This window comes from Mytilus californianus, unplaced genomic scaffold (genome assembly GCF_021869535.1).
Source record: "Mytilus californianus isolate M0D057914Y unplaced genomic scaffold, xbMytCali1.0.p SCAF_15, whole genome shotgun sequence".
Taxonomy (NCBI): Eukaryota; Metazoa; Mollusca; class Bivalvia; order Mytilida; family Mytilidae; genus Mytilus; species Mytilus californianus.
The window spans coordinates 13,400,326-13,414,345 of NW_026262637.1; the positions used below are offsets into that span (position 1 = coordinate 13,400,326).

A 14,020-nucleotide genomic window follows, 5' to 3' on the forward strand; every position below is an offset into this window, starting at 1 on the left:
AGTTGCTAAATTCGATAACTTATAAATTTAAGTTTTGAAAGTTAATCGTAAGTTATACCAAGATGTTCATGACCTACGAATCTCATGACCTAGTTCAGTACTTTATTTATAACAAACCTTTCTCAAATTGTCCGTTTACGAATTAAGAAATCATAAAGAAACTTAGGTTTCAACTCCCTCAGGCAAAGTTGACATTAGATGAATTGGCTATATTTTCATGTCCTTTTTTGTCATATAGATCTTCAACTGTTGTGGTTTTATACATCCTTGGCTTTCAAATATACGACTTTAAGCGTTCCTGATGAAGATAAATCCAGAAAACAGCGCTTCAGATGCAAGAACATTTATAAGGTGTTGTTTGAATTTTTTAAGAGTATTTTTTCTCTTAAAATTGATATATGAAGTTGATCGCTGAACTTAAATTATTCGTCCTGGTTGTACATATTTTAATATGAAGCAAATTTAGATTGAATCAAATTCGTCAATACTTACAATATTAAAAAAAAAGAACATATTTCAATTCTATTTCATTTATTTCTCATTTTAATTTCAACAGTTATATACATGCAGGCTAATTTCTGCATTATCATCAAAACATCTGCCACATATTTAATATGACAAAAAGAATACGATCACCGCGATATGATTTAAAAAAAAATCTATGATTTTTATTAAGATTTGTCAAGTGTATCAACACATGTACACGGAAGACAAAGTTTCAGCTGAATAAAATAACCACTTCATAAAAGAGATTAAAATCAAATCCCAGTCAATACTGGTTCATTTGACAAAACATGTCAATCGAAAGATTATTTCTCACATGTCCTGTGCATGGGAGTCGATGCTACTCTCAAAGGACTACGTTGCCCACGAATCAGAACAAAACAACTAAGCTTTAACACAAATCATAAAATATTCCATAATTAATCAAAGTCAGCCATTGTTGCTTCAAAAAGTATCACTCGAAACTAAATGTAGATGTATAAACTCTCTGTGAATGTTCACTTCTTGCTTCGACTTTGAGTTCGGTTCCACTGAAAATCATCTTAACATTAACGTCTCTTTGATAGCCACTGAACGTATTAGGAATTGTTATTTCGAATCGCCCAATTATTTTGCACCCTTTATCATCCACAAAAATTGGATTCTTTGACTCCGATGACACAACTGGAAGAGACAATACTGTTTGATCTGGATAAAGTGGAACATACGTCTCATTTGATATTGGCGAACCCGTTTCAACAATTTGATCTATAGTAACGTGAATGTCAAAGACGTCTTTACAGTACTCCTTGCCATTTATATTTAGTAGTTTGCTTATTGGATGCTTCCAGTGTAGGAATTTACTAGTTGTACTAACTCCATATGTATAAGGAGACATTCGATATCGAATCTTTTCAGGGCAATGCCCGAACTCAACAGCTCCTTCAACAACAGCCGAACTTGGATTCTCAGGTGTTAAAATGTTAATCCTAGGAAAGGCTTTTTTTAATTCTGTTTGCAATAACCTACTTTCTCCAAATCCACCAACTAAAACAATGGTTTCTATTGCATGACAACGCAATGAATCTAGGACTCCCTTTACGTGCTCGGTGATGTTTCTTATTGGCTGGTCGAAAAATCTTTTAACAACTACGGAACTAAGTTTTAGCTTGCCAGCTATTAATGTCTCTGGTCTTGCAACCTGAATAAGGCTCACAGGTAGTTGAATAGTATACATTTTATCTTCTGTATCGACCCTTTTCTTTAGTGACTCGAATTTTTTATTAAGCTCTATAATATCATCTTGTTTAAGTGATATAAATTTGTCATTAAATGTTTCATACAAGTACTCTTGAAATGCGTCATCAACTTTTATTCCTCCCCAAAGTCCTCCCGATGCTCTGTGAATCTCTTTCAATGATCCATCATGTCGAACTTCGTGTACCGTGACATCAACAGTACCTCCTATAGACATAATTGAGAAAATTTATTATTGGTGCAGTTAACATAACTTTATTATCTTAAATGTATTTAATACAATTTATGTAAAAACTAGTGGTTTCTAATTTTCCTCATCCCCTGACAAAAAAGTAAAACTGATTCAGGTTTTTCTTTTTAGAAACTTGTGACATAGATAAGTTTGCTAAATCAAAAACAGCTATACACTGTTATTTGGAGACGTTTGACCTTTTTGTCGTTTAATTTTGAATGGGATAGTCTGATCTTTATCTGCATTCAATTGCCTTGATGTTTTTATATCTTGTTCTGGGATGGTTTTTTTTATATTAGTTCGATATTTTCAAATTGTAATTGTCCGCTATATTTTATATATTTATATTCATACATCTGTCCATCTGTTATATTTTACATTGCTCTATTATGGTATTAAATGCGGTTAACAACTTATATATACTAGCTCAGTGTACTACATAAGTGTTTAATTAACATACAAGAGCTTTTACTTTTATCTTACATATAAAGATCATTCTGAAATATATTTGTGCAAAATGAAATAAATAACGTTCAAATAGTTGCAAGAAAGCAATAGCAAGTATTCACCTCCACAGTCTAGAAGCAAAAATTTAGCTCCTGGTTGAACTGGTGTTAGACCTGATCTACATACACCTAACTGACAATAAAGCGCTGCAGACTCTGGTTCTAGTGCTAATGTCAGCTGACATCCGGGTATCCCTGCCTGACAATTTATGAGAAATAAAAATGTATGAATAGTGTCAAAGAATTATTGCTAGCTGACATCAAATGTAGAACTTATAAACATAAATAATTTCGATTGTTTTGAAAGACAACTATGCTTTATAAAATCAATAGTGGAAAAACAAATCATGAAAGATACCATGCTTCTAATTTTGTAAGACAGACGCGCGTAACGCTCGAATCAGACAAGTTAAAATTCAAAATAAAGAACGAAGTTGAAGAGCATTTATGACCAAAAATGAATCTATTTTGAATAAATTAAATGCATCTGTATAAAATAAATGAAGCAAATAAATCATAAATATACATTGTTTCTTTCCTTTCCCCGACAATTGATACTACAATACTTACCAATGTCATACAATTTCATATATTTTTTTTATTATTTTAAAAGAGCACGAGTAATAGAAACTATAATATCTTTTATCTTTTAATTGGAATAGATAATTTTACCTTTTCTGCAGACTTTCTCATAAATTTTTTAGCAGGCTCATCCCAAATAGCAGGCATTGTAAGGACCCAATGTATATCATCTTTCCGTAGTTGTGGCAAGCGTTCTTGAAAGTGACTAAATAGATGTTCCTTTAAATATTGTATACCTCCACTGAACACGTCAATTGCTAACATTGGTTTGTTAGTACAATCAGGGATAGTTGTCCTTTCATTTAAACTCTGAAATACAATGAAAGGACAACAGTTACAAGTGCAGCATTTATTGTTACAAAAATTATATTACTACTTGATGTTAAACTTAAACTAAATCAACTAATTATTCTGAACATTTATCTGAGTTCTATACTAAAGCTTATGTAATGCTATTCTACAACATGTTAAAGCTATTGCTTCCATATCTGGTTTTTTTTTGTTGATTTAGGTTATTTCGTTTTGAGATGGATTTTTATCTGTTTTCGTATTATTCTATATTGTTTTATACCTTACTTTTGAATACATACTGAGATTGCTTTGAAATGATAAAACACTCGGGTTCTAATTTTTACAGCGGACAACACATAGGAATGGAGGAGCCCTTCTGTTCGTATATTCGGCCGATGTTCTTTCGATCGTTCGTTTATTAGTTCGTTCGTCTTTGCCACCAACATCTGTATAGGCAGCTACTTCTGTGTCGCTCGCTATATAATTTTGTAAACCTCCAAAGAATCGTCATCGTTTGATGTGTCTTTATACCTATATTTCATTTCTTCACAACAATTTCGTTTGGGTTTTACCTTGACATGAAATGATCTTTTTTTCATATAAGCACAATACCGTTCACATTCCGTTTCTCCTTTTTAAACATTGATTTGCATTTCTTGATAGATTTAGGAGATTTGAACATCAATTAAGTACTGTTGCCTAAATTTATCTCATCGTCAGAATTTAATGAAACTTTCCATAACCTAAGCCGTAAAGCAACTGTGTGTCTCCTTGTTTGTGTTTTGTATGAATTATTTGTGGTACTGTCCGCAGAAAATCATGGCTCTTGCATTATTTCTATGATATGTTAATTTTATCTAAATCTATATATAAATTGTAATCTATATGTGATAATCATTAATTTATCTCTGCATTATACTAGTTCTACCCTATAATATGAAAAAAAAGAAGATGTGATATGATTGCCAATGAGACAACTCTCCACAACAGATCAAATGATACAGAAATTAACAATTATAGGTCACCGTACGGCCTTCAACAATGAGCAAAGCCCATACCGCATAGTCAGCTATAAAAGGCCACGAAAAGACAAATGTAAAACAATTTCAACGAGAAAACTAACGACCTAATCTATGTACAAAATATTGAACGAAAAACAAATATGTTACACAGCAACAAACGACTATCACTGAATTACAGACTCCTGACTTGGGACAGGCACATACAGAATGTGGCGGGGTTAAGTACGTCTTACGTAAAACAAGTTAATATTAGCACAAAAGTTACCCTCGGCAACTCATGTCAGTAGGACATCTTTTTTTGAATCACGCTAGATAAAATCAAGCATTTTTTACCTGCTGTGATTTTCCATCCTTATATCTTTCTTGGTTTTTGTGCAGTGTAAGTTTAAATCGTTTGAAGAAATACCAGTTCCTATTCTCGTTGTTATGTGATAGTCTAGCATACTTTTCTTCTGCTTCATAACCAAAGGAATCAAAGTCTCTCCTAGGTGTAAACAAAATGCTGGTTGGGGTTTTAGGAGTCTGTGTGATACCTTTACTCCAATTATATGTGTACACTTTCTCCTTTTCGCTGATACTAGAGAAAGCATATCCACTGTACGTCGTACCGAAATCAATGGCAACAACTAATAGCTTACTAGAACTCATCCTAAATCGACAAAAAAGGTATTATATTACCCACGTTTCTGTAATGTAATATCGTTTGGGTAAATATATTGGTATAAAAACAATCTATTTAAGGGTATTAACACCATTGTATTCCCCTGTCAATCTTTGTTAAATTGACATTTTTCAAAAAGATGCGCTTATTTCTGTTTTAAATAAAGAAATACTTAGCATGAGTAAAGTTTTATCCTGTCTAGTACTACAGGGAAAATTTCACATATCATTTCATTGCATATAAGATAATAATCATCACCATGAGGAAACCAATTAAATGTGCACCTCTTTTTTCTGTTTACAAGCTTTAGTGACCATGTCACCTCAAATTTCCAAAATACTTTATAGAAACACCAAATTAAAAAAGAATGGTGCTTTGAAACACCCAAGATATATTCGTATACGAATATGACATACTATGTTTTGGTGATATTACACCTTGACATATAACACAACGAAATTCTCATTTTAGGTCTATACGTCGTGTACATGTTATTATTTTGTACAAGTTATTACCTGTACAAAAACTTTGTACAAGTAATTACTCACATGTTACAAGTTTACACTTTTGCGCTTAGTAATAAATTATTTGTTTAAAGTGAAAAGATTTGTTGTGAACGGCAAATAGTCCAAGGTAGAATAATGATGTGTACAAGTTATTATCTTTTACTCAATAAAGATTGGGCAAGTAATTACTTAATTACTTGTTCAATTGTATTTGTACAAGTAATAACTTGTATGATGACATCATACAAGTAATTACTTGTACAAACTTTTTGTACAAGTAATTACGTGTACAAAATAATAACATGTACACAACATATATATACATAGATATAAGAAGATGTGGTATGAGTGCCAATGAGACAACTCTCCATCCAAGTCACAATTTGTAAAAGTAAACCATTATAGGTCAAAGTACGGCCTTCAACACGGAGCCTTGGCTCACATCGAACAGAAAGCTTAAAGGGCCCCAAAAATGACTAGTGTAAAACCATTCAAACAGGGAAACCAACGGTCTAATCTATATAAAAAACTTGTAAACACATGTTAAATAGTTGAAAAAACTTTTTTGTCTGAAATTCTTTTTTTTCAAACACTTTTGACATTTGTCAGTTTATTTTCGACTAATGAGTTTGAATGTCTTTTGGGATCTTTCGCCTTTCTTTTATTGCCTTGTTGCTAAAACTTCCACCAACAAGTAACGTAACCCTAATATAATATTATCCTTCAATTTTTGTGTAGTGAATTTGCATTTATATAATGAAACACATAGGCTGGCACAACATAAATGAACAAAGGTATACATGATGAGATTCATTTAATCAACCCTGCAGAAGATAATAAATAAACAAACACTTGAGTTTCACTTGACATGGTCCCCTCAGTTTCACTGTTTGAATGTCTATTCTTGTGCAGATGGGTATTGTTCCTCTATTTACAGCGTCAACCAATGCAAACCACAACAATTGTTACCTGAAGGGAACATCTCAAACATTTTCCAAAATTAGTTTACTTAAACTTTCGTTGGAAAGAAAACAAATTGCCTATCTAAATCCAGAGAAGTATAACATTTAGGTCCAGCTATGCCTGAAAATTTTCAGTTGCACTGTAATGTCGATGCACATGATACATTTTGAGGTGTAACAGCAGCCATATTTGACAAAAGGTTTTAATGAAGTTGTTTAGTTTTTATCTCTCAGCACAAATATATGCATAGAAAAAATAAATGTTCTCTATGGGTATTTGATAACTATTTATGTTAGATGGTAAATGGTTGAAAAGTAACGCATCCGTGATCTTTTGTAGTCATTATGCAGAACTTTGTTTTTTTTTTCATTGTATATTGTACATGCATACTGAAAATTTTCAATACCTTTTTATAGTTCCGGGACTTTAAAATTGACCTGTTTTGAGTCAATGAACAACTTCAATGTAATATATAATATATATCATACATATATGGCTTCTAATTTATACATGTAATGATTGTTTTCTTATGGAATTTTGCGTTCTTTAAACACGGTTACTAGGTTTAGCTAGCTATAAAACTAGGTTTTAATCCACCATTTTCTAGATAAGAAAATGCCTGTACCAAGTCAGGAATATGACAGTTGTTATCCATGCTTTTGATGTGTTTGAGCTTTTGATTTTGCCATTTGTTTAGGGACTTTCCGTTTAAAATTTTCCTCGGAGTTCGGTATTTTTGTTATTTTACTTTTTACACACCTGTGATTCCCTTTGGTGTTATGATTCTGCCTCCTTCTTGTCAGATAATTGATTAACTTGCATGTAAACTATAATATCTGACCAATAGTTAAAAGACAGGAAAGACATTCATACTAAATACCTCAAAGTAAACAAGCCATTGATTTGCCTTTTTACTGATTCATTAAGGCTTGATTGAACTGTAATTTCATTTTCGAGTATTCGAAAGTGTGGACCTCCCCAAATGTATGTGTATTGTTTATTGAGGTAATCAGCTCACTTTTGCTAGAATGTACCAACCTGAGGTAGCTCTTTTCATGTTCCAAATCATGTAAATATTTGTTTTGTTGAGAAAAGATATTTGTAATCAAAATGGTTGATACAAAATTTCCTGTAGTGTTTGTAATGCGCAGAACGCAAATATGTTTCCTTAACTGTGTTCAAACAAACAAAAAATCAACAAAGATACCAGCTGGTTTATCTACATAAGACTGATCAATGACACTCGAATCAAAACAGTTGGAAGGTCAAATCAAAGTTGAAAATCAACCCATACCACAGAAATAAAAGCATCTTACCTGAAAATAAACGAATCATTGAATGATATCTTCGTCTATCTTCAAATTCCTATAGAATTTTTTACTTTTGTTTTCGCTTTTTCAAACCGTTAACTTTTCAGAAATGAACTAAGATATTTTTAGACAAGGGTTTAATTTAACTGTATTTATAATTCTTTAGCTGGCACATACTGAATTCTTTTTGTACATATTTATGTTCCCGCAATTATGTTTTAATACACATTATTGTTGATCATAAGTACCTGAAATAATGATCAGATGTTGATAACACCCAGAGTATCTATATTTTTTAAACTTTTATCATTTTTATAATTATAAGTGAATATCGATATTCAGTTTTATTATGTGACTATGCTTAAAGCATAGAAAATCTTCTTTGGTAAAAAATGATTATCATCGTTGAAACAATGATTTGAGGTTACTGTTAGATTTAAAACGGATAATGTTTAGCTAAATATAGAAACGGGTTCTTTTTATGAGCTATTAAAGGGATGTATAGATAAAACAACATTATATGACGACCGAATATATATCAACTAATCAGCACTTTCATCATAAAAGCGTGTCGATATAGCAGAACAGGTAAAAATGTACACTTCGTACAGAAAGACCATAAAACAAATTACACGTATTCGACTTGAAGCGTTCTTGATGAAGGTAAATCCAGAAAGTGCTTCGGACGCATGAATTTTAACGTGTTGTTGTCGTTTTTTATCACAGACTAGTAAAATGAACCAGTGGAGATATTTTACAATCTGAAAGTATTAGAATTATACAAAGCCCTATAGTTTATGAATGTAATAAAACCAGATTAAAAGTTATAGTGATACTAGGCAAATGAACAAAATAGTGCATTATCAAAAAATGGTGGTTTATAAATATTTCACGAGTATAAACAATCTCTAAAATAAAGTTAACAAACTGGCAAAGCAGATAATATTATTAGTATAAAAATAAGGAACAGTTAAATATCTTAGGCAAATACTAAAAATGCAGATTGATAAGACATTCATTTAATAAAACAATTGTTGACTTTTGATATCAGTCGATACCGCGATACAACATTTATTAATTCTTCAACATTTGTATTATATTTTGGATTTTTAAATATTTAGGTCTTGAGCATCACCAAAAGAGACATTAATTGTCGAAATTCCCATCTGGTGCAGCAGTGCAATTTGTACCGTTAATATTGTTATTATCAACTCCAGAGATATGATATTCACCTCGAATGTTGGCCTCGGGGAATAACACATCAAAGTAAAATATTGTATACCATTGCTTATAGTACATTATCAAATATATAAGGAATCCGCATACTATTTGACTAGACAACATCATGACTTTGCATAAAACTAACATAAATCTCCTCACGTTTTCGTGAAGTTAAACATTCTTTGATTTCAAATGTTTGGATTTGAGCATTCCTGATGAAGGTTAAACCTGAAACACGCTTCGGACGAGCGATGTGTTTTTTTCCATTTACATCGAAATGATGTCTTAAATGGAATGCTATATTTAGTTGAATTCAAAATGGAGATAATTGTATTTTTATTAATAGCTTTGACTGCTTATAAATTGAAACATGGTTTTACTGTAACAGTTGACAAACAGTTGCAAACATCCGTTTACCTAGCTGGGTTAACTTAATTTGTGACGTAAAACCTAATGTTTATTTAGGCTAAGCTTTCAATACAATATATTTATCTCCTATCACATAATTTTGCGTAGTCTTAAGGTTTCTATATATTAATTCGTTATTGTTGTATGTCCTTTTGTTATTTCGTTATTTTGTTTTGATCTTTGGCCTTCGGGAAGTTTGTTTTATTAGACATTGTTTTTGCCTATTGGTATCTTCTCTTTTTTGTTTTTACTCCAACAGTAGTTTTTGCGTTCTGAACTTGTCAATTGTTGATTTTACATTTTCTCTGGACAGCTTGAATGGCTTTGTTTATATCATTTCAGTAATAAAAGGAAGCTGGTATTGTCCCTCAAGGCTATAACACATAAATTAACTAACCTCCTGAAACTTCTGGTTTTGTCGACATCTGACTACGAATTAGTTGATTTAGATTAAAATTTCACTTCTGCCTTTGAGGTTCAATTGTCTAGTATGGAGGTCAGCGGTGGCTGGTCTGAATCCAATAAGTAGATTACTAATTCCTTTAACGGATCTATTTGGTAAACACTGATTTTTTTCGACGAAAATCAAGGTAAACATGTTCTAGTGCCTCAAAGGTTTTTTTTGTTTTAAAACAAATATCTCTTATCCACAAATAAGTCATGGAAGTACATATTTTGTAATCAGTCTCATGCATGCGGTAGGTGGCAACCCATAAGTTCTATGAAAACCAGTACCAGGAAAATGTATTAAGTTTTTTCTACCACATGAAATGCGATCATTTATGTTGGCTGTCGTCTCATTTTGTACGTTTTTACAGATCTAATTATACCAAAATGGGTGGCAGTATTTGACGCATATACTTCTGTGCCCTTTTTATTCAAGCCAGAATTTGAAAACGCAATAATTTAGGTGATATTTGCGTCAGAATTGTACCCTATTCATGGTGAATAATACATTTTTTCACGGTGAGCGTATGAACTAGTTACATTCAACATCAATTGAAGATCGAATGCAGAGTCGGCTTCTAAAGCAAAATAGTCAGCAGCAGTCGGAAATCCAACATATATTGACCCGATATGTGTTCCCAGTTTGTTAGATTCCGAGAAGGTCAATTATGGATGTTTTGGATGGTCCAGTAGACCATGGTAGATGAAATCCACATTGACGAACTCCTTGTTTGATTGGAAAAGTTTCACATAGACATCCACCCCATTTTACTTTTAAGGTTAAGCTAGTATACCATGAGTTAATAGTTTTGCCATAAACTCAATTAAAGAATAAGTTACATTTTAAAAACTGTTGAGCGACAACATTGAATGCCTATTGGGAGTTCAAAAATGTTTTTTTTTTTTTTATTATTTTGAAAGATTGAGTTCCTTCCCTTGTAAAAGATATTTGTTCATCAGTATAGCTGACAGTAATATAGCGGCATTCATTCAATACAGTAATTGAGAATTCTGAGAAATTTATCTACCTTGGCAGTGTAATTAGTAAGGACAAGGGAGCTGGAAAGGATATCAAAGCCAGACTTCTAAAACCACGAACTTTTGCACGACTTCAGCCAGCATAGACCAATACAGTCTAAAGTCCAAACTAAGAATCTATAACAGCAACTTTAAATCTGTACACAAAAACAACAGAGATCAAATAAAGACGTTTTAAATGGCTAGGCCATGTATTGCGAATGCCACACGACCACATTGTAAAGACAGCTTTGCATATGACACCATTGGGAAGGAGAAAGCCAGGGAGACCACGCAACACCTGATGAAGAACAGTTACATCAGAACTACAAGAGATAAGTTACAGCTTGGAAAAAGCACAATATTTGACAAAGAATAGACAGAGGTTGAAGCTTATGTCCCACCGGAAACGAAGACTATAGGTAGGTAGGTAGGTATTCCTGGTGAAGCAAAATTGTAATGATGACTTATTTAAAGTAAACAGATGTTCACAACCCGTGTACTGCAGTAAAACTTGTTAAAGTATTTTTCCTATTGTGCATGAAACAGTTATGCCTTTGTGGTTATCAAAATCTGCAGCATCTTTATACCTTTGCAGATCAGCGTAATGTTTTTGGACACAAATTGTGACGGTATATAATAATGTTAAATATTAATTCTTTACATAGGACATACAGCATGTACAGTGATCTTAAAATGACAGGACTTGCAAGTTTAAGATACTCCTTACAAATTTTCAAATTCATCCCACGCTTTGTTGTATTTGAGCTTTCGAATGGCGGATTTAATTCCGGCAGGCTCAAAAGTTGAGAAGTTATCATATTTTCCCAGAACTATTTGTCGAACACGATCTATGTGCAGTTAACAGTTTTCCGATAGTTAGTGTTCAAGTTGTTTTGAAACTTTTATCAAGATCAAAAATAAGATGGATTTCATTAAAAAAGCATTGTAGCTTGTCAGCACTTCTGTATTAACATGAATTATCATTGATATGGTCATAATTATAAATTAACTGTTTACAAAACTTTGAATTTTTGAAATACTAAGGCTTTTTTACCTCAGGAATAGATTACCTTAGCTATATTTGGCAAAACTTTTAGGAGTTTTTGGTCCTTCAACTTCGTACTAGATTTGGCCTTTTTAACTTTTTTTGATTCAATCGTCACTGATGAGTCTTTTGTAGACGAAACGCGCGTCTGGCGCAAATACAAAATTTCAATCCTGGTATCTATGATGAGTTTATTTGATACTCCTCTTCTGATGAGTTGGTGAATAAAGGCAACAGTAGCATACCGCTGTTCAATAGTCATAATTCGATTAAGCAAGAACAAATCCGGGTAACAAACTAAAACCGAGGAAACACTTTAACTTTAAGGAGGAAAACAACGGAACAACAGAAACACTGAACTACAACAAAAGTAAACGCCAACATACATAGAAACGGGCTGTAGATAACAACTGCCATATTCCTGACTTGGTACAGAATATTTTAAGAAAAATGGTGAATTGAACCTGGTTTTATGGCTAGCCAAACCGCCCGCTTATATGGCAATGTTAAAAATACGCTAAAATGACAACACTATGTGACAGGAATACAGTACAAACAATCGCAAGAACACTCAGCACATAGAAATACATAAACAGATAATATAATAGTACATTACAACATGTAAACCGCAGAATAACAATGGACACCTCCTATGCATTTACGACAGCACACCAGTACACGACAAACGAAATATAAACTGCGCGTCACATGAATGGATCAACGTCACAAAAAGTGAGCAGATTTTTCAGATTCCAGTATTTGCCCATAAAATTGTCGACGTTTGCATGTCATGTCTTGTACATGTTGTTAACGAATGGGTCATATGATGAATATACGTTCATTGATAATTGTTGATTCGCAGTTGGTATGCCATGTTGAATCCCATTTGTGTGGATAAAATTGCCGTGAGTTGGTAGATGTCTTAGTGCCTTACAATTCGGTCCTTTACATAAGTTTGCATGATAAGATCTTACATGTATGCGTTGGATTTTACACACGTGTTTCAATAACAATAAGGCAGTTCTTCAGTTCGATTGATGTTTACTTGCTCTTCATTCCATGTCATTGATTCTTAGGACCGTATTCCTCAGTCCGATTATAATAAACTGCATAAGTACGTGTATATATGAATATATGTATATGAAAATAAGTAATACAATAAATGATAATTATGTCGACCATATATGCTTATGCTACATATATATTTAGTTCAAATCCCTGTTTGATGCTTTGAAATTAAATCTGACTAATGGAATGGATTAATCGTGGATAAATGTGATGCTGTGTTTAATAAAGGAATGTAATAATCGTGATGCAATGGTTGCAATTTATGTTTGCAGATTGTTGTCTGTTACACAATGTATGACGTTTTACGACAAAGTTGGTATGTCAATTACACGTCTTTTGTGCGACAATTCTTTCTGAAAGAAGAGGTATGTTAAGAGCTATTGTGTGACCCGTTATACGATGGCGATGCGATCAGGTGCTCATTATATTCACATGTGCGTCGAGACCTTTTTATGTTCACACAGGTTCACGGTCAGTTTTTTAATTGAAAGAATTGATGCTTCGCAATCAATTAGTTTTACTCGGTTGGTCTGCTTGTTTCTGTTTGTCTGTTCACGAATACGGTAAGCGCAACTCTTCATCAACAGTTCACTGCATCATTGATAAACACTATAGCAATATATTTATGTTATGACAACGCCATACAATTGAATTTTGTGATTTATTTGTAACACAAATGACTGCAACACACATTGCACGACTGTGGTCGGAAATTTTAGTGAGGCATTTTAAAAATAAACAGGTGCAAATTAAGCATGCGCTCAAAGTTTATATGTTTGATCAGCATTTTCTCATAAAATGGGAACTGGCTACGATTTTTTGTTTCAAAGATTAATAAAAGCAGAATTGAGAAATAATATCAATTATTATAGGTCATATTGGTTCACTTTTATCAAAAACATACCTGATGTATTATTGGCTTGCAAGTCAATAATTTAACCTCATTTAAAATCCGTATTCATGCGATTTTCAATTAACTCTTAGCTTGAGATGAGTTA

General features: G+C 32.6%; 1 protein-coding gene across 2 annotated transcripts; it reads right to left on the reverse strand.

Moving 5' to 3' along the window:
• Positions 1-514: 514 nt before the first annotated feature.
• On the reverse strand, positions 515-7,902 carry LOC127725444 (heat shock 70 kDa protein 12A-like). 2 transcript variants are annotated; one of them, XM_052232405.1, is made up of 5 exons: positions 7,820-7,902; positions 4,707-5,022; positions 3,151-3,369; positions 2,542-2,677; positions 515-1,947 (listed from the first exon to the last, which is right to left on the reverse strand). In XM_052232405.1, exons 2-5 carry the CDS (start codon positions 5,019-5,021, stop codon positions 959-961), a joined length of 1,659 nt encoding a protein of 552 aa, XP_052088365.1. In that variant the 5' UTR covers position 5,022; positions 7,820-7,902; the 3' UTR covers positions 515-958. The 2 variants fall into 2 exon arrangements, with proteins under 2 accessions (XP_052088365.1, XP_052088364.1); XM_052232404.1 differs by lacking the exon at positions 7,820-7,902 and adding an exon at positions 7,542-7,632.
• Between the last annotated feature and the right edge of the window lie 6,118 nt (positions 7,903-14,020).